The sequence below is a fragment of the Delphinapterus leucas genome, chromosome 9 (assembly GCF_059928025.1).
Source record: "Delphinapterus leucas isolate spDelLeu-1000000601 "Yukka" chromosome 9, BTC_Dleu_Yukka2, whole genome shotgun sequence".
Lineage (NCBI taxonomy): Eukaryota > Metazoa > Chordata > Mammalia > Artiodactyla > Monodontidae > Delphinapterus > Delphinapterus leucas.
Window position 1 is genome coordinate 22,265,848 of NC_143137.1, and position 27,610 is coordinate 22,293,457.

The 27,610-nt window shown below is 35.9% G+C and overlaps 1 protein-coding gene across 2 annotated transcripts; it reads left to right on the plus strand.

Annotated features, from left to right (window-relative positions):
- The first annotated feature begins 9 nt into the window (after nucleotides 1–9).
- Nucleotides 10–27,323, plus strand: TMEM209 (transmembrane protein 209). Of its 2 annotated transcripts, none has more exons than XM_089917398.1 (15): nucleotides 10–564; nucleotides 916–1,052; nucleotides 1,191–1,249; nucleotides 2,064–2,195; nucleotides 2,655–2,896; nucleotides 8,721–8,922; nucleotides 12,961–13,136; nucleotides 13,756–13,827; nucleotides 16,204–16,300; nucleotides 19,161–19,286; nucleotides 20,717–20,814; nucleotides 22,195–22,309; nucleotides 22,410–22,507; nucleotides 24,201–24,274; nucleotides 27,146–27,323. In XM_089917398.1, the coding sequence occupies exons 1-15, from the start codon at nucleotides 493–495 to the stop codon at nucleotides 27,198–27,200; spliced, it is 1,755 nt and encodes a 584-aa protein (XP_089773524.1). In that variant the 5' UTR covers nucleotides 10–492; the 3' UTR covers nucleotides 27,201–27,323. The 2 variants fall into 2 exon arrangements, with proteins under 2 accessions (XP_089773524.1, XP_022436767.2); XM_022581059.3 differs by having other exon boundaries at nucleotides 11–182.
- Nucleotides 27,324–27,610: the final 287 nt, after the last annotated feature.

Genomic DNA, 27,610 nt, shown 5'->3' on the forward strand with positions numbered 1-27,610 from the left:
TTATCTTTGTGGTGTTTGGACTCTTGAGTCCACGCGGGCCGTGGGAGTTAACGTGCGTGTGGACCTGCCGAGGGTTCAGCCAAAGGAGTGTGGCCAGACCTTCCACTACCCGTGGTGGAAGGGAGGAAAGAAGCCGTAAAGTTTGTGCTGCGAGAGCCAGGGAGGGAAGCTCTCCGCATTGGGTAGTGTTGACTCGGGGGCAGGGTGGCGGGAAGGGTACTGCTCTTACTCTGTGGGAGACGACTCCATATATCTGGAACAAGTCTTAACACTTGTCTGCAAGAGATGAGGCCTAGGAAAACAGAGGAAATAATAAATCCTAATGTGGACCAAAACTGCGCACTCTCCCCAACTCACCCGTATCCCCTTCACACCATGAGTACTCGCCCTTCTCAAACTTAAATCCCTGTATTTTATCAGCAACACGAATCAGAGATCTCTGGCGTGTGTCGGTCGTGTGCAGAGTTGTTAAATAAAGATCATAGGCAGTTAATGACTTATGCACGAGCATGTGGGAGGAGAGTAATGACATATCTTATTTGGAATACTTTCTCCCAAAACTTGGTATTTTGAATTTCTTATAGCCCTTGGCCTAGTCCTTGTGACATATTCCAAAAACACAACAGGGCGTAATTGGAAACATAACCACTAACCCTTAAATTACAAAATAAGATATTTTTCTTTATTGGAAGTGTTAAATTATTCTCTGAAGGAAACAGCCAGTTCTCTGTTGATTACAGTGTGGTGCCAATGAAGTTGTAATTTAGGGTTCCCTTTTCATATATTAAAATTAGAAAAAGGAAAGACATTTGAAGATGAGGAAAAGTAGATGCAACTTTTAGTTACCTTATAACAAGTTTGATTTCTTAAATGGGTAGTTTCTTTTAATTAATTCTGCTTTTTGATTTTGAACAGATGCAAGGGGAGCCAAACCCTAGTGCTTCCCTTATTGACAGAACCATCAAGATGAGAAAAGAAACAGAAGCTAGGAAAGTGGTTTTAGCCTGGGGACTCCTAAATGTATCTATGGCTGGAATGATATATACTGAAATGTAAGTTAATTAGCCAAAAAGGGAGGGAAAAGTGAAAATTTAAGAGGCCAGTGGTTGGTTCCACAGGTTTTGTGTTTGTTTTGATTTTTGGTGTGGTTTTGTTTTGTTACTATTAAAAAGCCTTTTTAATTTTTTCAGGACTGGAAGAATGTATAGTTTATATTATAATGTGAGATACTGGCCTCTCTGGTATATAGGTAAGTAATTAATTTTCACTGCAATGTAGTTACTCCCAGTGAAAAACTGTGTTCCAGTTTAATTCAGCTTAGTATCCATTCCTTTATTCGACAAATATTTGAGTGCCTGCTGTGTTCCCAAAACTGGGAATACACCAGGAAGGGAACAAGGAATATTCTAGTAGAAGAGACAATCAAATTAATAATACGATTCCGGATAATCATGAAAAATAAAGTTTGGAGCTGGTAAGATTTGTGTTTGTATTTGTCTCCCTGAATTGCCTTCCCTACTTCTCTACTTTTTCACCTTTCAAGATCAACCCGATTTCTACTCCACTGATGGCTTCCTCAGTTTCCTCATCCTTCCTCTCTGTCTGCTCTTCAGTAGTCCTTGGGTATAAAGGGTCCTTATGGCCATTGAAGTAAATTCCAAAGTCTAATACATACATTAAGCTAAAGTCTGTGATAGGGAAGTGGTGTGGCAAGTGGAAGAGCAAGAGTTTTGGAATCTGCATACCTTTGTTAGAATCATGGCTTCAATAACTAGCTGTGAGCTACTGCAAAAGTCACTTGACTTCTTTACAACTGGTGGTTGATCTTTAAAACAAAGGTGAAAATGTTTACTGTAAAAGCTTGTAAGGATTAGTGATAATATTTTGAAACTCACTGGTAAATGCCCTACACATAATAGACATTCATTAAGTGAAGTGGTAACTCTTAGGAATAAGAAGATAGTTTTCAATTTTGTTAATCTGCTAAAGTATGCATGGTTTTGTTTCCCCCCTTTAAATGTCCCACCCCCCTTTTAAAAAATAAATAAATTGTTCTCTTCCAGAGCTTGCCCTTGGATTTCTCTTCAGCCTAAACGCTTTATTTGATTTTTGGAGATATTTCAAGTACACTGTGGCACCAACAAGTCTGGTTGTTAGCCCTGGACAGCAAACACTTTTAGGGTTGAAAACAGCTGGTAAGTGTTTCATATCTTTTGCAAAGGTGGGTGAAAGGTTGGCAATAAATCTTTCTCAATTTAATTTTCTCTTCTCATAGACTCAGCTAGAAGGGACTTCTAAGGCCATCTGGTTCAACTGTATTAAACAGTTCTACAATAAATGGTCTTAAGATCAATGATTATCTTTCCTATTTATATAAATTGAGTAACATTCACAGTCTCATGGAAGTTTGTTCCATTGTTTAATTACTGTTAAGATTAAATGACTAACTTTTGCTACATTAAAGCCAATTTCTTATTTTGAACTCTATGGAAATGGTAAACAACCATTTGTGTCCTTTGGTAGTAATACTTTATGTAATTTAACAACCAGGTCACTCTTACTTGCCCTTTTCCTGAAGGAAAAGATTCAGTTCATTAAATCTGTTTTCATAGAAATTTTATTTATACTTACACACAATTATTTGTTCCTTCTAGCTGTACAGACTACTCCTCCACGTGATCTGGCAGCACCCCAAATCCCTCCCTCTCCACCTTCTCCTTCAATTCAGGGTCAGAGTGTATTAAGTTATAGCCCATCTCGCTCACCCAGTACCAGCCCCAAGTTCACCACCAGCTGTATAACTGGATACAGCCCTCAGCTACAAGGTCTGTCATCAGGTGGCAGTGGTTCTTATAGCCTTGGAGTGACCTACTCACCCATCAGTGGTTATAACAAGGTAATGACTCTTTTCTCTTGGCCAATCGCATTACCATTTTAGAATTGGGAGGTTTGAATTGAAAATCATCTAGTGAGTCGAAACTCCTTCTTTTATCAATGAAGAAACCCAGGACCAGTGGATAATTGACTTGCCCAAATTGCCCATTTAAGAGCTAAGAATAGAAGCCAGATTTCCTGACAGCAGTTAGAAGTTCTTTATATTACATCTTAAAACAAAAGAAAAGATTTAGCTTTTGAAAAGATAACGAACTGAGGTTCACCATCTAGGATCTTTCTGCAGTCTTTAAAACAAGTTGAAATTATGATGATTTTCTACTTTAGTTTCCTTTACTCATGTTTTCCCTCTTTCTTTGCTTCTTTATGTGAAACTTTTATATATCCTTAGAGAATATTTATGCTTTTCATCATACTGGAGTATCTTCTAAGCTAGAAACTGGGATTGTCATGTAACTTGACTCTTGAGTATGAATACTCTCCATAGGATGATTAGAAACCTTCATACCATCTCCCACAGTAAAGTGGACTTTAGTTTTAATTTTTAGGCTTGATAGAAACAAAATTGACAAATTTGAAATTGTGACTCCTGCCTGATGCATAAGGCTATAAAATAGGCGTTAAAACAGGGATGGTCACATTTTCAAGTCCTTTTTTTGGCCACACCACGTGGCTTGCAGGATCTTACTTCCCTGACCAGGGATTGAACCCGTGTTCCCTGCAGTGGAAGCATGGAGTCCTAACCACTGGACCGCCAGGGAATTCCTGGGATGGTAACATATTCAGATGCTGACACTAGTTAGACTAATATCTCTATAGTTAAATGAGAAATATCTGGAAATGAAATCAACACACTGTCTGCCCTTACCCTTTTACATAATATTTCTTTGTAATGAAATTCCATACTACTGGTTACCTAATAATAATTTTGGCAAGTAATGGAATTTAGAAAATTTTGTATAAGTTAAATATTATGAGGGTAATTTATAACCCATAGGTAAATATGACTTTTAAAAATAGTTTTACTTTGTTTTCATGGGAAAAGTACCATATGATCATTACGGAAAGTTACGAAATTAGTAGAAAAAATCACTCATCATCCTACCACCCAAACATAATTTCTGTTTAATGGCTACTTAATACTCATCTAGTGGATATACCCTAGTTTACTCTTGAATATTTAAGTTATTTTTATTTCTTAAAAATTATTATTAGTATCTACTGATTAGCTCTGTACATAAAGCTCATAACATTGCTTAATTATCTTGTTTTCTACTATATTATAACCTCGAGCACAAGATTATGTGTTTTTACTCATCTTTGTTTCCTTAGCACAGTGTATGGAATATAGATGCTATATGTGTCTGTTGAATCAAAGTAATACTTTGGAAAAATTAATGAAATTAATAATTATTTTTCTGGAGAAAAAAATGCTAAAATTGATACAGCCACTATGGAGGTTCCTTAAAAAACTAAAAACAGAACTACCATACGACCCAGCATTCCCACTACTGGGCAAATACCCTGAGAAAACCATAATTCAAAAAGAGTCATGTACCACAATGTTCATTGCAGCTCTATTTACAGTAGCCAGGACATGGAAGCAACCTAAGTGTCCATCAACAGATGAATGGATAAAGAAGGTGTGGCACATATATACAATGGAATATTACTGAGGCATAAAAAGGAATAAAACTGAGTTATTTGTAGTGAGGTGGATGGACCTAGAGACTGTCATACAGAGTGAAGTAAGTCAGAAAGAGAAAAACAAATACCATATGCTAACACATATATATGGAATCTAAAAAAAAAAAAAAGAAAAAAAAATGGTCAGAAGAACCTAGGGGCAAGATGGGAATAAAGATGCAGACCTACTAGAGAATGGACTTGAGGATACAGGGAGGGGGAAAGGTAAGCTGGGACGAAGAGAGTGGTATGGACGTATATACACTACCAAACGTAAAATAGATAGCTAGTGGGAAGCAGCCGCATAACACAGGGAGATCAGTTTGATGCTTGTGACCACCTAGAGGGGTGGGATAGGGAGGGTGGGAGGGAGGGAGATGCAAGAGGGAAGAGATATGGGGACATATGTATATGTATAGCTGATTCACTTTGTTATAAAGCAGAAACTAACACACCATAGTAAAGCTGTTATACTCCAATAAAGATGTTAAAAAAAAATAAAATGGTAAAATTGACAAAGTAGTAGAAAACCTAAATAAATCAAGGAAGAAAATTTTAAAACTATTAATCAAATACATCCACAGAACACATTGGGGCCCAGAAGTTTTACCATTGAGTTCTTTTAAATTTTCAAGAAACAATTACTTTTTAAACTTTTGATTATGGAAATTTTCAAATACACACAATAATGAAGGGACAAGTATAGTGAACTCCTGCATATCTATTACCCATCTTCAACAGTTTTCAACATTTTGCTATTGTATGAACAGATCATTCTGATCCAATAAAACATGTTAGAAGTGTAAGCTCCAGAGTTAGAAAACTGGAGGAGATTGGTTCAAGATGGCAGAGTAGAAGGACATGTGCTCATCTCTTCTTGTGAGAGCACTGAAATCACAATTAACTGCTGAATAACCATCGAAAGGAAGACACTGGAACTCACCAAAAAAGATACCCCACAACCAAAGACAAAGGAGAAACCGCATTGAGACAGTAGGAGGGGCGCAATCACAATAAAAGCAAATCCCATACCCACCAGGTGAGCAACCCAGAAACTGGAGAACAATTATACCACAGAACTTCTCCTACTGGAGTGAAAGTTCTGAGCCCCATGTTAGGGGGTCTGGCAACATGAGTAGGAATCCCCAGAGAATCTGACTTTGAAGGCCAGCAGGATTTGGTTGCAGGACTTCCACAGGACTGGGGGAAACAGAGACTCCACTCTTGGAGGGCACACACAAAGTCTTGTGTGCACCAGGACCCAGGGGAAGGAGCAGTGACCCCATAGGAGACTGAACCAACCTACCCACTAGTGTTGGAGGGTCTCCTGCAGAGGTGGGAGGTGGCTGAGGCTTACAGTGGGGACAGGGGCACTGGCAGCAGCAGTTCTGGGAAGTACTCATTGGCGTGAGCCCTCCTGGAGGCCGCCCCACCATATATCCTGTAGGCTCCAGTGCTGGGTCACCTTGGGCCAAACAACTAACAGGGAGGGAACACAGCCCCACCCATCAGCAGACAAGTTTTATTGAGCATGGCCCTGCCCACCAGAGAAAGACCCAGTCCCTCTTAGATAGCCTCATCCACCAGAGGGCAGACAGCAGAAGCAAGAGCTACAGTCTTTCAGCCTGCAGAACGAAAACCACAATCACAGAAAGTTAGACAAAATGAAAAAGCAGAGGATTATGTCCCAGATAAAACCCCAGAAAAACAACTAAATGAAGTGGAAACAGGCAACCCTCCAGAAAAAGAATTCAGAATAATGATAGTGAAGATGATCCAGGATCTTGGAAAAAGAATGGAGGCAAAGATTGAGAAGATGCAGGAAATGTTTAACAAAGACCTAGAAGAACTAAAGAACAAACAGATGAACAATACAATAACTGAAATGAAAAATACACTAGAAGGAATAATAGAATAACTGAGGCAGAAGAATGGATAAGTGACCTGGAAGACAGAATGGTGGAAATCACTGCCTTCGAACAGAATAGAGTCAGAAAACTGGAATGGTGTTCTGGTATGATCTTGAGAAGTTACCTAACCTCTTATACCTAAAATTAATACAGTAATAATATTTACCACTTACTGAGAGGATGAAAAAGGTAATGTAAATGAATCATAAAATATTGTGCCCCTTGAACAAGATAAAACCAGTTAATGAAACAGTAACCCAGATACAGTCACAATATATATAAGGATTTAACATGTTAATTGAAATAAAAGAAAAATCAATGTGGAAGAGGATTAACATTTTTATTTGTAAACAGCATTAAATATTATAAAATTTGTTAATCCTTAATTTATTACAAACTAATATAAATTGATCATGAAACCCCAGTAGAAAAAAAATTGTCAATGTACTGGAGTAAGTAGTTAATATAATAGGTAATACTACTGACAAGTAATTGTATTTTTAAGGTGTTTAACTTAATAAGTATAAGGAAAATGCAAATTAAATATACATTTTTTAAAAATTTTATATATCATAAATATTTTTAAATAGTAATGCTGATGGACACATACCAAAATAGGTATTCCTATCTATTCTCTTCTGATAGGAGTATAACTTAGTACAACATTTTCATTTAATAGAATGGAAATGTGTATTAAAAATGTTCATATGCTTTGGTCAAGTCATTTCAGTTCTAGGGATCTCCTAAAGGAAGTCATCAGAAATTAAGCTAAGATTTATGCACAAAGATGCTGATCATAACATTATTCACAGTAACCAAAAATTTTAGACAATCCAAATGTCTAGAATATAAGAATGTAAAAATAAATTATGATAGATTTGTATTACGAAGTATTATATAGCTAGTAAGAATATTTACAAAGGATTTTTATAGAAAAATTCTTGTTAACTTTAAAAAAACAATATAATGCTAAAGGGTATTATCTCAATTATATAAAAACAAAAATATATTAACATATGTACATTTAAAGAGTTGAAAATACATGAAATGTGAAAAAGGATTATAGTATCTCTAGGTGGTAGAGTTACAAGTATGGCTTATTTTCTTCATGCTTTTCATTTTTTAAAATATACATATAGGGCTTCCCTGGTGGCACAGTGGTTGAGAGTCCGCCTGCCGATGCAGGGGACACGGGTTCGTGCCCTGGTCCGCGAAGATCCCACATGCCGCAGAGCGGCTGGGCCCGTGAGCCATGGCCGCTGGGCCTGCGCGTCCGGAGCCTGTGCTCTGCAACGGGAGAGACCACGGCAGTGAGAGGCCCGCATACCACAAAAAAATAAAATATACATATATTACTTTTTTGGAAAATAGACTATTTTTAGAACAGTTTCACGTTCACAGCAGAATTGAGAGGAATAGAAAAGAGATTTTCTGTGTACCCCTGCCCCCGGCACAGGCACAGCTTCCCCCGCCATCAACATCTTGCTGCAGAGTTGTATGAATAGAAGAGCCTGCGCTGACACATCATTATCACCCAGAGTCCATAGTTTACATTAGCATTCACTCTTGGTGGTGTACAGTCTATGTGTCTGGACAAACATATGACATGTATCCACCATTATGGTTTCATACAGAGTAATTTCATTGCCCTAAAAATCCTTTGTGCTCTGCTTATACATCCTCCCCCTACCCCAACCTTTTCCATAATCATACAATATGTAGCCTTTTCAGATTGGCTTCTTTCACTTAGTAATATGCATTTAAGTTTCCTCCACGTCTTTTCATGGCTTGCTAGCTCATTTCCTTTAGTGCTGAATAACATTCCATCATCTGGATGTACCACAGTTTATCCACTGACCTACTGAAGGACATCTTGGTTGCTTCCAAGTTTTGACAGTTACGAATAAAGTTTCTTATAAACATCTGTGTGCAGGTCTTTGTATGGACATAAATTTTCAGCTTTGGGGGGTAAATGCCAAGGAGGAGGATGTTTGTTATGGTAATAGTACGTTTAGTTTTGTAAGAAACTGCCAAACTGTCTTCCAAAGTGACTGTTTTGCATTCTCACCAGCAATGAATCCAAGTTCCTGTTACTCTACATCCTCGCCAGCATTTGGTGTTGTCAGTGCTCTGGATTTTGGCCATTCTAATTGGTGTGTGCTCTTTGAAAGTCAAAAACCAAAGAAATTTCAGTTAAAGAAAAATAAAATAAAGTTCTTTTATTTTGTATAGTTGGCCAGCTATAGTCCCTCTCCGTCTTCTCCATACCCTACCACTGTTGGACCAGTGGAAAACAGTGGATTGAGATCTCGCTACCGTTCTTCACCCACGGTCTACAACTCCCCTACTGACAAAGAAGACTACATGACAGACCTACGAACCTTGGATACTTTTCTTAGAAGTGAAGAAGAGAAACAGCATAGAGTTAAGCTGGGTACATATATATTTTATTTAGATCTAATGTATGTATTTTTGTGTCATTTTACATTATCTTCAACCTTTACTTTGATCCCATACATAAATGTTTAAGTCCTTTAGTAATACACCTTGTGTAGCTTAGGAGAGAAATACATTTTGGTTTTGTATTTTGTTCAGTTAAAAGAATTAAGTTCACCAAAATTTAAGATGTAAAATATAGCTGAGTTAACAGAAATCTTGAACCTTTTGTCTACATTACTATTGAAAGCTTTTTCGTATAATGTAAGTTATAATTTGTTTAAAAGTTGAGGTCATAAAACTGTTTTTGACGCGGTCCACAGCAGAGCTTCGTGAAGTGATAGTTGTCTCCTTTCAGGTAGTCCTTGGGAAGGTTGGTGTGGCAGGGAGGCTGGAGAGAGCATGGATTTACTCCAGAAGTGCTGTTGTTTTTGGAACATTTTTTAACTTGTCTCTAGTTTGCCTTGGGAAGCAGTGTTAGCAAATCTTAATCTATTTGGGGTGGATTTGATTATTACAAAGTCTATTATTGAAACCAAGTTAGGCTATTGAGCCGAGTAATGATTTTTCCCCCTCAGGAACTTTCACAGAAAGCACATTAGGTGCTAAAGCATGGCCACAGTGAGGAAGCCAATTATTGGACCATGGCTCTTTGTGTCACTTGAAATCTCTCTATTGATTTTTAATTTAATTTTGCCTGAAAGTGCCACAAATGTCAAAGAAACAAATCAATATTATCTTGTTATTTGTTGATACATGCTTTTTTTTCTTTTTAAATTTTGAAATATTTCAAGGATACCGAAAATTATAGAGTGGAATACAAAGAACCCTATGTACCCTCTACATATTTTTGTCATATCCAGGTATTTTCTGACTTGCATTTTTATTTCTTCGTTGACATATAGGAGTTATTTAGAAATATTGTTTGGAAGTATTATTGGTGATTGGTGTTGCTTTTAATTTCCAAGTATGTGAAATGAAAGGCTTTGTTATCTGTTTTTTCCTAAGTTAATTGTACTCTGGCTAGAGATTTTGATCTGTACCCTATTAATTTTTTAATATTTTTTTTATTTTTATTTTTTTTCGGTACATGGGCCTCTCACTGTTGTGGCCTCTCCCGTTGCGGAGCACAGGCTCCGGACGCACAGGCCCAGCAGCCATGGCTCACGGGCCCAGCCGCTCCACGGCACGTGGGATCCTCCTGGACCGGGGCACGAACCCGTGTCCCCTGCATTGGCAGGCGGACTCCCAATCACTGCGCCACCAGGGAAGCCCCCCCACAGTTTGTTTTAGCCAGTTTGGACTGATAGTTCTTTCTTCAGTGGTGTCTGAACTGCTGTTTAACTAACTCATTGAGCTCTTTGTCTTTTTTTCTTTTTTCAGTTTTCAGAGTTTCATTTGGTTCTCTTTCAGATATGCCTGATTTAGAGTATCTTGTTTTGTTCTTACATTTTCAATTCTTTTTCCTATCTCAATCACTTTAAACATGCTTTTTAAAAGTCTCTGTCAAGTAGTTCAGTTATCTAAAGTTCTTGGAGATTACATGCTAACATTTTTTTCTTGTTGACTCATTTGCTTGGAGACATGTTTCCCTGTGATTTATGTAATTTTTGTTTGTTTTTGGTAAGCTCATCTTCAGAAGAGTTTTATCTGTGCTTTTTCTGTCCTAGGCAGGCTGGATGGAAGCCTTGTTTCCTGCTAGCAGTTTTATATTTGCCTCTACCGGGTGCCTAAGGAACATCATTGACCTTGAACTAACTTAAGTAATTTTGGGGCTTGGAGGTTCCTGGACCTCACAGGGAGTGTAAACGGGCACTATAAACCCATGTGAAGATAGATCTGTGATTTTTAAATCTCTGGGGGTTTCTTTTTAAACAGCCTAAGAGAGACAAGCTTCCTTGTTATTTCCTGGTGTCGGTGGACAGATGTTTTTTCCTTATCCACTGAGAATGTGGCCCTTTGAGGTTCCTGGCTCTATGCAGGGTGCAGGGAATAGAGACAGGAAGAAGGTCTCAGTCCAGCTGTCTACCTCTCCTGGACCTGTATCCACATTTCCAGTTCCCAGGCACTGAAATCCAAGCTGATAGGTTTCCCAAAGCCTACAAAATGCTCCAGAGCAGCCACGGCATCAGCTCACATGCAGGCCACTGGCCACTCTGACTTTCAATTCCCTCTTCATTTTTAGCTGCTGACTCTTCCTCTTACATTATTGCAAGCTCCATTATTCATTTAAATTATATATTTTATTTCATAAGCATATATATATCTGGAGATGTTTCAGGTTACCTGATTTGTTATGTTGCCAGACTTCCAAATCTCTTTGTGCTTTGATTCTTTGGTCTTTGTGGTTCTCCAGCTACAGGTTTTGTGCTATTTTGGTGGTGGTGGTCATTACAGAGAAGCCCTATTGTGTCACTTGCTATATATATTTTCCTTGTACTTTGGCTAATGTACAACAGATATAAAAACATATTTCTGTCATCTGTATAAAACTTCTTTTGTCATCTAAAGCCACACTTTATTGAAATTTTAGTTCAAGTTTTCTCTCAGAAAGCTTGATTATCATTTTCAAAGTTAATAGTCAAAATAATTAATCAAAATAGGATAAACTTTGTGCTCTATCATGACCATGTCTCTTACCTTCCTTTTTTATTCCCTATTAAATCATTTGTGCTTGTTTAAAACTTTTTTCCTTGACATTAATTCATTCCTCTAAGTCAGTGTTACCAGAAGTCCTACTTGACATTTTTTTACCCCAAGTGTGGTATTTATTATATGTAATTATTTATTTTCATGCCAGCATGAAACTACTTTCACCAGTGCTACTAGCACAAGACTGGCTAACCTTCAAGGTTTTGATGCTGTGACTTGAAATACTGCCGCATATCCCTTTCATGATTTCTCGTCTTTTGTGCCTGTAAACATCACTAGAAAACCAGTTTTATTATTTTACAGTCATTCCTTTTAAAAATTCTGCTAAGATAAAAAAAAAACTAGTTTGTATTTGTGACTTTTGTGTGAGGGTATGAAATATTAATTGATACTTTTGATATCAGGTAAACTCTGAAAAAATAAATTCTTCATAAGTATCATATAGTTGTCGTTGAAAATTTGCTCTTTATTCAGGTACTGGGCTAGATGCTCGGGAAAAAAATACTCCCTGCCCTCAAAGAGCTCAAATTTTATTTGGAAAAAGAAACAGACCTTAAAGTGTGATAAGTACTGTGGTAGATTCTTCTGTAGTATTAAGTCCCTAAATTTGAGTATTTACGTTTCCTAAAAGTAAATTTATAAGTTTAGAAGTGTAATCAGCAGATGGTCTCTTAATGCAAGGCAGGAATTACTACAGACTCTAGACAGAGCACAGTGTAGTACAGGGAGGAGTGAGTTTAGCTGCTAGCCGAAAGACTAGTTTATTAATAAGAGGCTGTAATTATCCCATTCAGAAAGAGCTTCCAAAAATTCAAGCAAGAACTCCTTAGCCTATTTATTTCCTGAAGAAATTTGTCTTTTGTTTCTCTCTGAATCATTTGAAAGTCTTAGAGAATGAAACAGGCTTAATTTTACAACAAAAATAAACAGACACTTTCAGCCACTTAGAGAACATATGGCTCTTAAAGTGATACTGCTCAGAAAATGTTCCTTTTAATTTTCCATTTCTCTGAAGAAGAGAGAACGTTGGGAGCAGGGAGGAGAGGAGGCTTTGTCTTTTTTTTTTTTTTTTTTTTGCGGTACACGGGCCTCTCACTGTTGTGGCCTCTCCCATTGCGGAGCACAGGCTCGGGACGCGCAGGCTCAGCGGCCATGGCTCACGGGCCCAGCCGCTCCACGGCATGTGGGATCTTCCCGGACTGGGACACGAACCCGTGTCCCCTGCATCGGCAGGCGGACTCTCAACCACTGCACCACCAGGGAAGCCCAAGGCTTTGTCTTTGATTGCCATTGCCTAGGTTCCTGGATACCCAGAGTTCATATACCAGCTCCAGATATCAAAATTACTACAACACACTGATAATCTTTAAATTAATCATTGTAGGAAGCCCAGATTCTACTTCGCCTTCCACCAGTCCTACTTTCTGGAACCACAGTCGTTTTATGGGGGATTATGCACAAACTTTAAAGAAGTTTCAGTATCAGCTTGCCTGTAGGTCTCAGGCCCCATGTGCTAACAAAGATGAAGCTGATCTCAGTTCTAAACAAGCTGCAGAGGAGGTAAATGGAAAATAAAAATGACTTGATATTTATGATTTACAGATTGGTAGAAAGTCTTTTCTTCTTCTGGAACTTTTTTTTCTGTAACCTCCACTTCTACTGGCTAGAAACATAAATCTGGCACACATTAAACGGTAGAAAGACTCCTTAAGTTTGTGTACCCAAAACTGAATTATGTACGTTTTACTCTTTATGACACATAGTTAACATTACTTTCCTGCCTAAAACATTTTTCTGCACTCATTTATATTGAAAAGGTATCTCAGGTATCTACTTGTACTTATTAGCATATACAAGACTCTTGCTCTTGAAATACATTTAGATTAGAACATTTGATATTCTGTAACTTCATCAGTTTAAAAGCAAAGAAAGGATTTAAGTTTTGTTCTTAAAAGCAAGAAGAATGTTCTTCAAACATATCAATGTAAGGAATTTTAAATATATATGTGTGCATGAATAGTAACTACTGCATATTAATTAGATCAGTATTGATATTCATGAAGTTTTTTCCAAGGTATTCCAAATATTTCTGAGGATTCCAAATATTTCTGAGGGTGGGGGAAGGAATGATTGATAACTGGCATTTTATTTGATTGTTCGTTTTAAACATTTTTAATAGGTCTGGGCAAGAGTGACTATGAATAGACAACTTCTTGATCATATGGATTCATGGACAGCCAAGTTCAGAAATGTAAGTTCTGACATTACTCTTTGGACAATATTAGTGCCTCTTAATGTACAAAGTATGTTGTTAGAATATCAGTTAGAGATGTTAATTATTAGAATATCAGAATTAAGTATTATTTAAAGTACAATATGTGTGGCACATATATAAGAATAAACATGACATTTACCATATAGTGTCCGTATTCTTGGGGATTTTTTTTCCCTCTGTATTTAGCAAATCAGTGTATTTTGAGTGGATAAAGGAACAGTGTATTTAGTTGCTAAGATTTTCCCTTTCCCAACATCTCAATTTTACTTTTCAAAGAGCTTTCCTGTCAGAGTCTGTTATGTGTCTAGAAATGTGAGGGGAGCAAAAATGAGGTCCTTAATGTCAGAAAACTTCAGAGTTAGAGAACATAACATAGGCTTGAAGCTACTTCAGAGTATATTAATTTCTTCGATTTTTCCAAAGAAGAACCTTCTAATCTTTGGCCTAGAGGTTGGCAAGGCCAGCTCTTGCATATACAGAGTGAGTTAGTTCCCTGGTTTCAACCCTGCCTCTTTCTGTTGTTCTCTGTAGTACCCATTTGTCCCAATTCCAGGGGGGCGAATTGGCCCCTCCTCCACTGCAGGAAGCCCCTCCACTTAGATTCTGTAGAGGCTGCCGCTTCTTCCACTGTTTGATCCTTCAACATTCATCCACCCACTGTGTAGCTTCTAGAAATATGTTGAAATCACTTGTTCTATTTATTCTTTTTTTTTTTTTTTTTTTTTTGCGGTACGCGGGCCTCTCACTGTTGTGGCCTCTCCCGTTGTGGAGCACAGGCTCCAGACACGCAGGCTCAGCGGCCATGGCTCACGGGCCCAGCCGCTCCACGGCATGTGGGATCTTCCCAGACTGGGGCATGAACCCTTGTCCCCTGCATCGGCAGGCAGACTCTCAACCACTGTGCCACCAGGGAAGCCCCTTTTTTATTCTTTTACTATAATTTAAATAGGGTATCAAGAAGGAGTGCTGAAAGTAGTAGCCTACTTTCTTGAACCAGAAGCCTGATTGGCTTTTTTGAATAAGAATTCCAGAGCCAGCCCTAGAACTACTCAATCAGGTTTTCTGGGAATGAGGCCTAGATCTCTCTCCTGGAGCTAGTAGATAATTTTGTTGCAGCCTAGGAGTGGCTGGCAAGTAGGATACACTTAATAAATGTTGGAAGAATGAACAAGTGAAATGATGTCCTAGAACTGTACTTTCTTTTATTTCCACTCATAGGCTTATCTAAAAATGTTAATATATTTATAAAGTCTTGGTCAGAAGTATTAGCTTAGAAGAAATACAAACACAGTCCTTTATCTGAATTCCTTAGGCTACAATGTTCTGAAATTTAGGGGTTTTTGTAGTTTTTTTTTAAAAAGCAGTATATGCATATACCATATATTTTGTAATACACTAGCAGGGTCTTGTTAGTACTCAGTAATCAACCACATTAATGTTTCTGCAGCAGAGCATATGAACTGTCACACTAGGTAGGATAAAGTCTAGTAATAGCTTCACAGGAATTCAGTTCAGGTCTTGCCAGTATATCAAATTTTCTTGCTAAATAGATTATAAAAACACTTCATTTTCAGAGGCTTTTTAATTCAAAAATTTTATAATGAATTGTATAGACTTGTATTTGATCTGAAGCTTGTTTTCATCCTTCTACTTTATGGTTAAACAGAAGTGTGGAAACAGAAATAGTGGTTGAAGTTGCTGTGAACAAACACAAAACACATAACACAAAAACTAGATGGGGTATTTCCTTGGGCAGTCTTTTCACATCCCAGAATGAGTTTGATATCAGCCATGCAAAGTGGAATTTGAAATTCCTAGTCCTAAAGTGAATATTGTAATATTCACAAACTAGTTTCAAATACAGTAAAATCTGTTTTCCACATGGTTAGGGGATTGAGTGAGCCTGCTGAGAGCTAATCTATGTTATGTTATGTTATGTTAATCCAAGTTACGTTTAGTTTTAAAAACTATTCTACTAACCACAAACCAGTATAAATGCTACATGTGTAAATGTGTGAATAATTACCCTAGAAATGTAAACTGAAGATGATCCTTTTAGCTAAGTATAATGATCCTAGAAAGAAGAATTTAAGAAAAACTTAACATGTAGCTGAAAGTTTTATATCTTTAAAAAATAGGCATATGTGATTTAAGAATAAATCTTAGTCAAGTTATACTCTGTTAGCATATTTACTTATCTCTCTCTAGACTTCAGGTAGCTGCTACTTCCATTCTCTTTCACTATACTCTTAATATTCAAGTACAAGACAGCAAAAATAGTTTCATGAAAATAATTATTTGAGAAATGCTTTAAAATTGCGTGTGTAAAATCATTACCTCATTTCTTCCTAGTGGATCAATGAGACAATATTAGTGCCACTTGTACAAGAGATTGAGTCTGTCAGCACACAAATGAGGCGAATGGGTTGTCCAGAGCTGCAAATAGGAGGTATGTGAAAATAGAGCCCAGCGTTTGAGTTCCTTCAGTGAATCTGCCAAGTGGAAAATTTCTTCTTGTAATGGGCTATTTAACAACACCTTTTGTTATCTTGAGGTGAAGAAAAAAACTAAATGTCTATAATATCACTTTTTAAAAAATATAACAGTTTTATTGAGATATATGCAGTTCACCCATTTAAAGTCTACAGTTCAAAGGTTTGGGTTGTGCAAACCATCCCCACAGTCAAGTTTGAATAGTTCATCACCCCAAAAGGAAACCCCATAGACCCGTTTCCAACCACCACCCATCCTCCAGCCCTAGGCAACTACCAGCCTACTTTCTGTCTCATTATATAGGCCTGTTTTGGATATTTCATCTAAATGGGATCATACAATATGTTGTCCTTTGTGACTGGCTTCTCTCACTTAACAATGTTTTCAGGGTTCATCCATGTTGTAGTGTTTATCAGTACTTCATTTCTTTTTATTGCCAAATAATATCCCATTGTTTGGATCTACCACATTTTGTTTACCTATTCATCATTTGATTGACATTTGGGTTGTTTTCACTTTTTTGGTTATTATGAATAATGCTGCTATGAACACATACATACAAATGTTTGTGTGAATATATTTTAATTTCTCTTGGGTATTACCTAGAAGTGGAATTGCTAAGCCATATGGTAAATCCATGTTTAACCTTTTGAGGAATTGCCAGACTATTTTCTAAAGCAGCTGCACCATTTTACATCCCCACCTACAGTGTATAAGGGCTCCAGTTTCTCACATCCTTGCCAATACTTGTTATTATGTGTCTTTTTCAGTTATCCTAATGGATATGAAATGGTATCACATTGTGTTTTTAGTTTGCATTTCCCTGATGGCTAATGATGTTGAGCATCTTTTCATGTGCTGGTCCATTCATATATCTTCATAAGCAAAATATCTTTTGATTCTTTACCCAGTTTTTTTTCCCCTTTACCTATTTTTAAATTGGGTTACTTGTCTCTTTATTATTGAGTTGTAGGTGTTCTTTATATATTCAAGATACAAGTCTCTTATTAGATATTAATTTAAAATTGTACAAAGCATAAAAAATGTGTACAGTGCTAATTTAAAGTCCCCTATTTTCAATATAAGAAAAATACATTTTTCTTATCTGCTAAAAATAAAATTGTTAAGGTTTTGTGTAATATAATTTGCCTAAAGTATATATATACTATAACTTATTTAGTGTTAAATAATTAGGTTTCAAAATAAATAAGGAATATTTTAGTCAATCAGCTTTCTAGAGAATAAATTTCTTTCTCTTTGAAATATGTAAGGGCTTTGGATTGCACATTAACACTTTCCACTTGCTTTTCGGTATCTTTTTTTAATCAGTCTTTATTCTCTGGAATAAGTATAGTGTTGTGCATCACTAAAGTACCCACGTGTTGAGTATCCATATATTTTGTATATAATGTATACAACACTCACATTAACCTTGAAAGCTAGCTTTTAGTGCCACATTTTATGGATCAGGCTACTAAGACTCAGAGAGGTTAAGTAACTTGCCCAGTGTCACAGAGCAGTGATTTGAGGCCAGAGCTTTCTGACTCCAAAGTCAGAGGGTTACTTTCTTGGTAATGTTATTTGAACCTATGCTTATCCTTTTTGAGCTTTCTTATAAGCTATAAAAATATGTTATCTTTCACAACATTTTTACCAGTGTGATGTGCTTTTTAAAAAAGAATAACATTGTTTTATCACTATGAAAGCAACATGCATATGTTCATTGTAGAAAATTTGGAAAGTACAGAAATACACAAAGAATATTACCCATGATTGCGCTTCAGTAGATAACCACAATCAATCAGTTTTAAATCACAATCACTTATTCCTTTTGGAGAAAAATACTATGATACTATATATATCAATGGTAAGTTATACCATAATTTAACAACATTAAAATATGAATGTTAAAATATTAAAATTAAAATATTTAGGAGTTGAGCAAATAGTACATATGTATGTATATATTTTTAATTAAATTGGGGTCATACTGTTTTGTTACCTGCTTTTTTCCCTCCACTTTTTGTATTTTGTTAAATATTCTCCAGTACTATTTTTATGGCTAGTTTGTATTTCTTTTTTATGTATGTAATATATTGTATTTAACTGATCTTTATTATTTAAAATTTAGAAGATTTTCCCTTTGATGTTATTAATAATGCTGTAAGTAAATGTCCTTTTACCTAAATATTTGTGTACATTTATAATTATTTCCTTAGGATAATTTCTTAGGAGTGAAGTTGTAAGTTCAATAGGTATAAATATATTAAGGCTTTTAATATACATAACCCTTCAAAAAGCTTATACCAATTTATATTCTAGCAATAATGTCACATATAAGAAAGCCTTTTTCCCAACATTGGGTATTACTAGTGTGGTTGTACATTTTGAAACTTTTTGTTGGTTTATTCATTTCTTTGGATAGTTGTCTTTCATGAAGTGATGAGAGAAATCACTCATAAAAAGTGTTCACTTGTCACTGGCATAATGGGCAACTTTTAATTCAACCTGATTTTGAAAGCTCTCATGTATCTTTTTATATATACCCCACAAAAATCTTCTGTGTATTAGTTGTTTATAGATCTGGCAAAATGGATTTGGCTGTTTTTGGAGTATGCATGTGTTTGTTTAAATCTGGCCACCTTGCCAGAAATGATCAAATATTTTGTAGGTAAAGTAGATAATGCAGCTTGTTAAGATAAACTATCGTTGCTTTCCTTTATTCCTTCAACATCTATTGAAGGAAGAGCATTTGAAGTTTTTTCAAAGATCCACATGAGGAATAATCTGTTTTCTGTGTGTTTTAATTTTAACAGAGGCTAGTATTACTAGCTTGAAGCAGGCTGCTCTGGTCAAAGCTCCACTCATTCCAACTCTAAATACAATCGTGCAGTATCTAGACCTCACGCCAAATCAGGAATACTTGTTTGAAAGGATCAAAGGTAATTATTGATTTGAAGAGGGAAAAAATGAGAGCTTTTTCACTAGTTTGAAATTTTATACAGGTAACATGGAAAAAAATTTTTTTAATTATAAGTATCACTGAAGTATGATCTTATTTTATAAATATGTATTTAATAATGGTTTTATTAAGGCTTATACTTGAACAACTTTTGAGTTTTATATTCTGTATGCTTAAAAATGGTCAAAATAATGTAGTTAGCCTTGAATACATTAATTACTAATTTTGTTCTAAATAGGGAAACTTAAAATATGAGCTAAATGGGCTCACATGAATATTTCACTCATTTTCTATTTTTAAGCTACCAAGAATGGATGCCACAATGACATTCTTTATAATTTCAGCATGCCGATCCTATTTCTTTCGATTTTTATAAGTCATATGTAATATGTTGCTTCTTTATATTTCTGTTATATTCTGATTATTTGGGGGAAATATGATCTTCTGAGGAGACTGACTTGAGACTCAGGAAATTTAGCCTCCCTGGTACTCCCACATACTCTCTTTATGCCTCCCTACATTTATTTGGATAAACTCTGTAAAATGTTCTCATCACTAAAACAAGTTTTAGAAATAGTATTTCACTCTTTAGATTTATCATAAATCTTAATTTGAAAATGTAATGTTGCCCCTTCTCTAGTCTAGGTTTGGACTGAGGTTTAGGAATAAACATTTATCATGACTTACTTACGTACTTACTTATTTATTTATGGCTGCATTGGGTCTTCTTTGCTGTGCGTGGGCTTTCTTTAGTTGTGGCGAGTGGGGGCTACTCTTCGTTGTGGTGCACGGGCTTCTCATTGCAGTGGCTTCTCTTGTTGTGGAGCACGGGGTCTAGGCAAAAGGACTTCAGTAGTTGTGGCACGCATGCTCAGTAGTTGTGGCTCGTGGGCTCTAGAGCACAGGCTCAGTAGTTGTGGCGCACAGGCTTAGTTGCTCCAAAGCATGTGGGATTTTCCTGGACCAGGGCTCAAACCTGTGTCCCCTGCATTGGCAGGTTGATTCTTAACCACTGTACCACCAGGGAAGTCCCCATGGTGCTATTTAATCTTTTATATCTTGTATTTCTTTGTCTGCATGTTTTGATCAGGTTTTTAGATGTTATACTTTCCTTATTGTAACCCCTTAGCCTTTTTTTTTTTTTTTTGCGGTACGCGGGCCTCTCACTGTTGTGGCCTCTCCCGTTGCAGAGCACAGGCTCGGGACACGCAGGCTCAGTGGCCATGGCTCACGGGCCCAGCCGCTCCACAGCATGTGGGATCTTCCCGGACTAGGGCACAAACCCGTGTCCCCTGCATCGGCAGGCGGACTCTCAACCACTGCGCCACCAGGGAAGCCCCCCCTTAGCCTTTTTTTTTCCTTCTTTCTTGTATATTCTTAGCTTATTTTATTTTACCTTTGTTGCTACAGAACTTTCCCAAGGAGGCTGTATGAGCTCATTTCGATGGAATAGAGGTGGAGACTTCAAAGGCCGCAAGTGGGATACAGACCTGCCCACTGATTCTGCTGTAAGTCCCCAGTTTTATCAGTTTGACATTTTTGTTATTGGGTTTATTTTTCCATTATAAAAATGAATATTGAAAAGAACTTAGAGGGAATTCCCTGGCAGTCCAGTGGTTGGGACTCAGCGCTGGCTGTCACTGCCATGGGCCCGGGTTCAATCCCCAGTCAGGGAACTAAGATCCTGCAAGCCACACAGTGAGGCCAAAAAAGAAAATAAATAAATAAATGAATAAATAAATAAAAATGAAAATAAAATAAATAAAAAGAACTTAGAAACTAAGTAGAAATACAAAATTTTTGTACCAGCATCTTAACCCAACCAGTGTTAATATTTTGGTATATTTTCTTCTTTTTTTTTTCTTTACGTATATTGTGCTATTTTTAATGTTTTTATCGATACAGATATAATAATCCCATATGTAAAATTATGTCTCCTGCTTTTTTTCACTTTTCAGTGTTATTTGCACTATTACACACTGTCATTTAACTGTTCTCCTATATTGGACCTAAAAGTTTGGGAAACATGTAGTGGGGGAGGGATTTTGTTTTTCTGTCTTAAATAATACTGCCAGGAGTAACATAATGCATGTTTCTTTCTTATTTAGGATTATGATTTTAAGAAAGATTCCTAGAATTAGATTTATGAAATCAAAGAGTATAAAGTTTTTGAGCATTTAAGAGTTTTTCAAAATTATGTTTGTTTTGTTTTTTTTTTGTTGTTGTTGTTGTTTTTGTTTTTTATTTATTTATTTATGGATGTGTTGGGTCGGGTCTTCATTGCTGTGCGCAGGCTTTCTCTAGTTGCGGCAAGCGGGGGGGGGGGTTCCTCTTCGTTGCGGTGCCCAGGCTTCTCATTGCAGTGGCTTCTCTTGTTGCGGGGCTCTAGGTGCGTGGTCTTCAGTAGTTGTGGCACGTGGGCTCAGTAGTTGTGGCGCACGGGCTTAGTTGCTCCGCGGCATGTGGGATCTTCCCGGACCAGGGCTCGAACCCGTGTCCCCTGCATTGGCAGGCGGACTCTCAACCACTGCGCCACCAAGGAAGCCCCTGTTTTGTTTTTTATAGTGACTGTTATGTGTGAAAATGAAGTTCAAATGCTGATACTCAAATTCAGAATTGAATGTATGTGTATTTTATTTTGATTTTGCTGTTAATTACCTATATGGGTGTGAATGATCCCCTTAACAGAAAACTAGGAATGTCTTGCTCTAATCTTTTCATTTCATAGATTTCATCTTACAGATATAACCACTTGAAAACATTTTTGCTAATTCTTTCTTTGGAGAAAACTTAAAAATTGGAGTCATTATAAACATGTTTTAAAAGTACCACATACATACTTGATCGATTTTCATGCTGACTTTGAAAAATTGTTTCCTCGTCTTCAGATCATCATGCATGTGCTTTGCACCTACCTTGATTCCAGACTACCTCCACATCCTAAATACCCTGATGGAAAAACATTTACTTCTCAGCACTTTGTTCAGACACCAAATAAACCAGGTATAAACAACCTCTCCTAAGAGGATGAATTGAGCTTTTCACATGAAATACATCTAGTGGTTTTGTTTTGTTTTTTTAATGTAGCATATTTTCTTTACAGACGTGACAAATGAGAATGTTTTTTGCATTTATCAGAGTGCTATCAACCCTCCCCATTATGAGCTAATCTACCAGCGTCATTTCTACAGTCTTCCAAAGGTACTTCTAAATGTAGCAGTTGCTATTACTAATGTCATGGATGACTTGCTTTGTTAATATTTTTAAAATTAGATTCTCTTGTTTATGGAATAGGTAAACTTTTTAAATTAGGGAAAAAGTGCTAGTTTTGTATCCCTTTTTTTAAAACGCTAAAAGTAATATGTGCTTAATTTGGAGAATTATGAAGAAAAGGAAGAAAAGTTCATTATTCCATTATTTACAGGAAGCTCTTGTTAACATTTGGTATAATTTTTTTGGTAAATTTCATTTTGGTCTTTTTCTGTACTTATTTATGGGTTGAAATCATATTATTTATGTAGTTTTATATCCTTTTTAAAATTAATGTTATAATTTTCCATGCCTTTAAGAATCTTCGTTAAAACACTTTTTAATGGCTATTTTAAAACTTAACAATAAAATTATAACATAATTTATTTAACCACTCCCCTACAGTTAGATATTTTGGATGTTTCTAAGTCTTCATTATCATAAATACCTTTATGCATATAGCTGTCTGCATTTTGGGTAGTTTTTTAGCCTGAAGTCCAAAAATGGAATTCTAGGTTATAGAATATTTTCAAGGCTGTTAAAATATGTTATCAAAAAGATGATTGTACCAGTTTACACTTCTATCCAGGTATTTTACTTTTGATTACAAACATCAGTTCTGTTGATGACCTTTGCAGTTATTTTTGTTACCAGCATCTATACTAAGAAATTTTACATAGACTATAATCATAAATTGTATCCTTCACTTCATCAGATACCCAGGAGAGAATATTTCATTTTTTTTTTAAGTTTAATATTTCAACTTTGTAAGTGTAAATATTTTGGGCCATTCAAGTTCCATGCAAATCCTTTTTTTTTTTTTTTTTTTAAAGAAACACTGTCTTTAAAAATCATATATCCTAAGATTTTTTAGTAAAAACACTAAATCAGAATAAGCAGGTATAAGTTAATCAGTAATTGAAAATCTAAATCAGGAGCTATTTCACAGACCAGAAATTACATATAATAGTTTGATTTTAGTGCTGGCAAAATGCTGCCTTATAGTCCCTTGTAGATAAAATAAATTTACATTTAATATGTTACTTACACTGTTAACATATATCATAATGTATTTTGAAGTGTGATTAAAGGTTTTTTAATTCCAACACTGTTGTTTATGCTGTTAATTTGGGGGATAGAGTATTTTTTGTGTGTAGGATACAGGGGTACCAGCTTCAGAATGGCTCCCATCCAGACCTTCATAAATGCTGCTCCCCATGTATGGGAACTTCCCAATGTGTTTATTTCTGCTCATCTTTCAGGTCTCAACTTAAAAATTTCTCTCTCAGGGAGGCATTGCTTGCCTCACCACTCTGGGTTTAATGCATATGTTCCCATGGCACCCTACACCTTCTTCTTTCTCATAACATTCATCACACTTTATTGTAATTCTGAGTTTCCTGTCTGCCTTTCCTACTAGACCTTAAGCTCCTCAATTACATGGATCCTCTCTGTTTTATTCACCACAGTATTCCCACTTCCTAGCACAAAGTGGGCACTTTGTTTAATGAATGAATGAAAGGCTGAATTACATGGAATTCCGAGTTAGTAGAATATAAATTGATAGCATCGCATTTACCTATCAGGCTGAATGGTTTGGTTTCGTTAGGTTTAAATCTTGCTGTATTTTTTGTCTTTGTTCCAGGGCCGAAATAATATGTTTCATACATTATTAATGTTCCTCTACATCATAAAGACCAAAGAGTCAGGAATGCTTGGGTAAGTACTTATGCTTTAAAAATACAAGTACTTAACTTATATACTGTTTTCCTTATGTTCAGATTCTGCAGAAGGCAGCATCATATACTGAAGATTTGTGGACTGAACAGTAAGAGATATGGCTTCTAGTACTAGCTCAGCCCTGTCACTAACCAGCTCTGCCATCTTGAGCAAGTCCATTACAGTAATTCCTTGGAACCTCCATTTCCCCATTGATAAAAAGGCAATTTGACCACGTCATTGGCTTTACAGCCGTGTCCCCCAGAGGAACAACCCTGATATATCAGGATCTTGCCACTTTAAAATTTAAAAACAAAAACAAAACTGGAGTCCTATTTATTCAAGCTATCCCACTTCAAACACAAAGCCTTCTGCAAAATGTTTACACTTTCAGAGATACTAAGTCAGCACCAGTTCCATAATATTGTTAATTGGGATGGAAAAATGGTCAGTTGAAATTGTTTACTTTGTTTATTCTAAATACTTAGTAATGAAGCTCACATACTGTTACAATAAACTCAAAATTGCTGTCTTGTTATTTAGGTGATTTGAAATTTTAGTCCTTCAAATAGTATTTGAAGTAAATGGACCTCAGCTAATGCTGGGTAAATCTGGTAATGCAAGGACTGGAAGTCTGAAAATCTGGGTTCTGGGTCCATCTCTGCCTGCACTGTGTAACCTGAGGTTAAAAAAATGTAAAGGGAAGGGCTGAATAGAAAACATCAGGGGTCTGTTCCAGTTTGGTATGCATGCTTCTTTTCAGTTTTATAGGTGCCCTGCTTTATACAGGTTCTGGAACTCCACTGTCCAATACAGCAGCCGCCAGCCACATGTGGCATTGAGCATTTGAAACATGATTAGTCCAAATTGAGATGGGCTGTCAGTGTAAACTACATAGACTAGAATTTGAAGACCTAGTACCAAAAAAGAAAAAGTAAAATATCTCTAATAATTTTGTATATTGATGACATGTTGAAATAATGCGTTGGATATACTGAGTTAAAGAATATTTATGCTACCATGGCTCTTTTTTCTTTATTTTTTTAATTACAAAAATAATGCATGCTCAGTATAGAAATATTTAAACAATATAGCAGTGTATAAACTAGACATTGAAAACTCCCCTCTGATCAACTCTCTCTTCTGATCAACTCTCCCTCGAGGTATCCATTGTGTTAACAGTTTCAGGTGTACATTTTCAGACTCCTTTCTGGGGAAAGTTGATTTTTTTTTAGTTTTCATTTTGTTTAAAAATATATTGTACCCAAACATATTACTCTGTGACCTGCCTTTTAATCTTATGGTATATCTTGGATATTCTTCTATGTCAGTAAATACAGACTTTTTTCCTAAATTTTCTAGCAGTATTTAGAAAGATATACATGTATTAGAAAGATGGAATGTGCTATAAATATATTGTTTTGTAACTCTTAACAGTGTTTCTGGAAGACTATTTTGAAGTGAGGAATTAACTTAGAAGTATTTTAAATAAATAATGAATTTTTGGTTTTAATTGAAAATTTATCTTTTCTCGAAATCTAAATTGATACTTGATACATAAGTGATTTGTCATGATAGCATGAAGCTTGTGTTGAGTACCATATATAGTTTGTCATGTACATAAAAATGTAAAATCTTTAAAAGTATTGGATTGGCCAAAAAGTTCATTTGGGTTTTCTGTAACATCTTAGTGGGGCAGTAATTTACACAGAGGCCCAAAAGAATTGGTATAATATTTAAAGTGCTTATCTTCTCTGAATGAGGAACTTACATGTAGAAAATGAAACATTTTAGACTAAAACTAATCTGTGTTTTATTTATTTGGGATTTTTTTTTTAACCAAGGGAAAAGTCTTTGAAATCAACTTAAAATATGATTAATCTTTTTAATACATTTTGGAACAATCAAATGTTAAAAACTGCTCTCCTATACCTTAAAGGAAGGAAATTTCCTTTGCTTAAAGGAATAAGCAAGTGGCTCAAATATAGACCATTTGGAATCATGCCCATAACACAGCAGTTTAATACAAATCCATTATCAGTTCAATGCCACATATTTGTGTGGTAGTGGAATGAGATGAAAGTTTTACATCCAAAAGGGAAAAAAATCTAGACAGAATCGACTGCACAGTAATTTGTGTCCTGTTTAGTAAAAGACACCATAAATAAAGTTTAAAACTAAATGACAAACTGAGACAAAGACTTATAATTTCAACATTTAGAGCAAAGCCAAGTTGATATCCATCATGTATAAGGAGCATATATGTTAATTAGAAAAGAAAAATGTAGGAAATGGTCAAAGACACGAGAGACTTTCATAGAAGAGTGTCGTGCAGAGGGTTAATGAACATGAAAAGATGCTTAGTCTCATACACAATCAAGCCAGAATTAAAACATTTTTTCTATCAAATTGAAATTTATCATTTGCAGTGTTGGTGAGGGTATGGAGAAATGGGAAAATATAGTTGATGAAATGACCTTTTTTGAACAGGTAAAATTCTCTAAGAGGCCTAGCATCTCTAACTCCTCAATTTTTAAAAATTTAATTGACACTTTTACTTAAATCTTGCTTGCTAAAATTGTCCTGTTTAACTCTATCTGTTGTAATAATTCTTGAGGTCCACTGAAAAATTAATTTTCAACACTCCATAAGTCCATTTATTCTAAATTTGGGTTTTAAGCACAGTTAAGAAAGTAATTACTGTTCTGGAATTCACCTGATAAACCATGTGTAACATAACTTATTTCAGAAAAGCACTAAATGTTAATTAAACATGTATCCCTTGTAAAGACTCCTATTTTAGTTATTTGAAAAAAGACCTTAAATGCTGGGCAGTCAATTCCACTAAACCTTTTTTTTTTCTCTTTATAGGAGAGTTAATCTTGGTCTATCCGGTGTGAATATTTTGTGGATTTTTGGCGAGTAGTGGGTCATTTAATTCCAAACTTTTGGACTTCATTTGACTGAATCAGAAGTTGAATCTAAGTATCTCTGAGTCACTGCCTCCTCTGAAATAAGATACATATGTGTATGTTACAGACTTTAGATTTAACAAAAAATTAGCTATTATGAAACTTCTTTGTAAAAGTATGCCCTATATCTTCTACACCAAGAAACATTACTTTATCATTTCAGAAAAAAACTGCAATCCTTCAGATTTTTGTTGGCCAAAACAGTGCAGCTCCCCCTTAATTGAGTCCTTCTTCACTGTAACACCCCAAATAAGAATCATCTGCCTGATTCCTCCCCACAAAAATTGTTTTTTCAGTTATTTAGTATAAATAATTTTTTTAAAAAAGCAAGTTGCTTATTTTTTTTAGTGTTTATATTACCCCA

Bases quoted from the DNA above. Each gene is read 5' to 3' on its own strand.
- TMEM209 (XM_089917398.1), top strand. From the start codon at position 493: ATGACTTATGCACGAGCATGTGGGAGGAGAGTAATGACATATCTTATT. The intron at 1,053-1,190 runs GTAAGTTAATTA...TAATTTTTTCAG, and splicing joins GGAATGATATATACTGAAAT to GACTGGAAGAATGTATAGTT. The intron at 22,508-24,200 runs GTACTTCTAAAT...TCTTTGTTCCAG, and splicing joins ATTTCTACAGTCTTCCAAAG to GGCCGAAATAATATGTTTCA.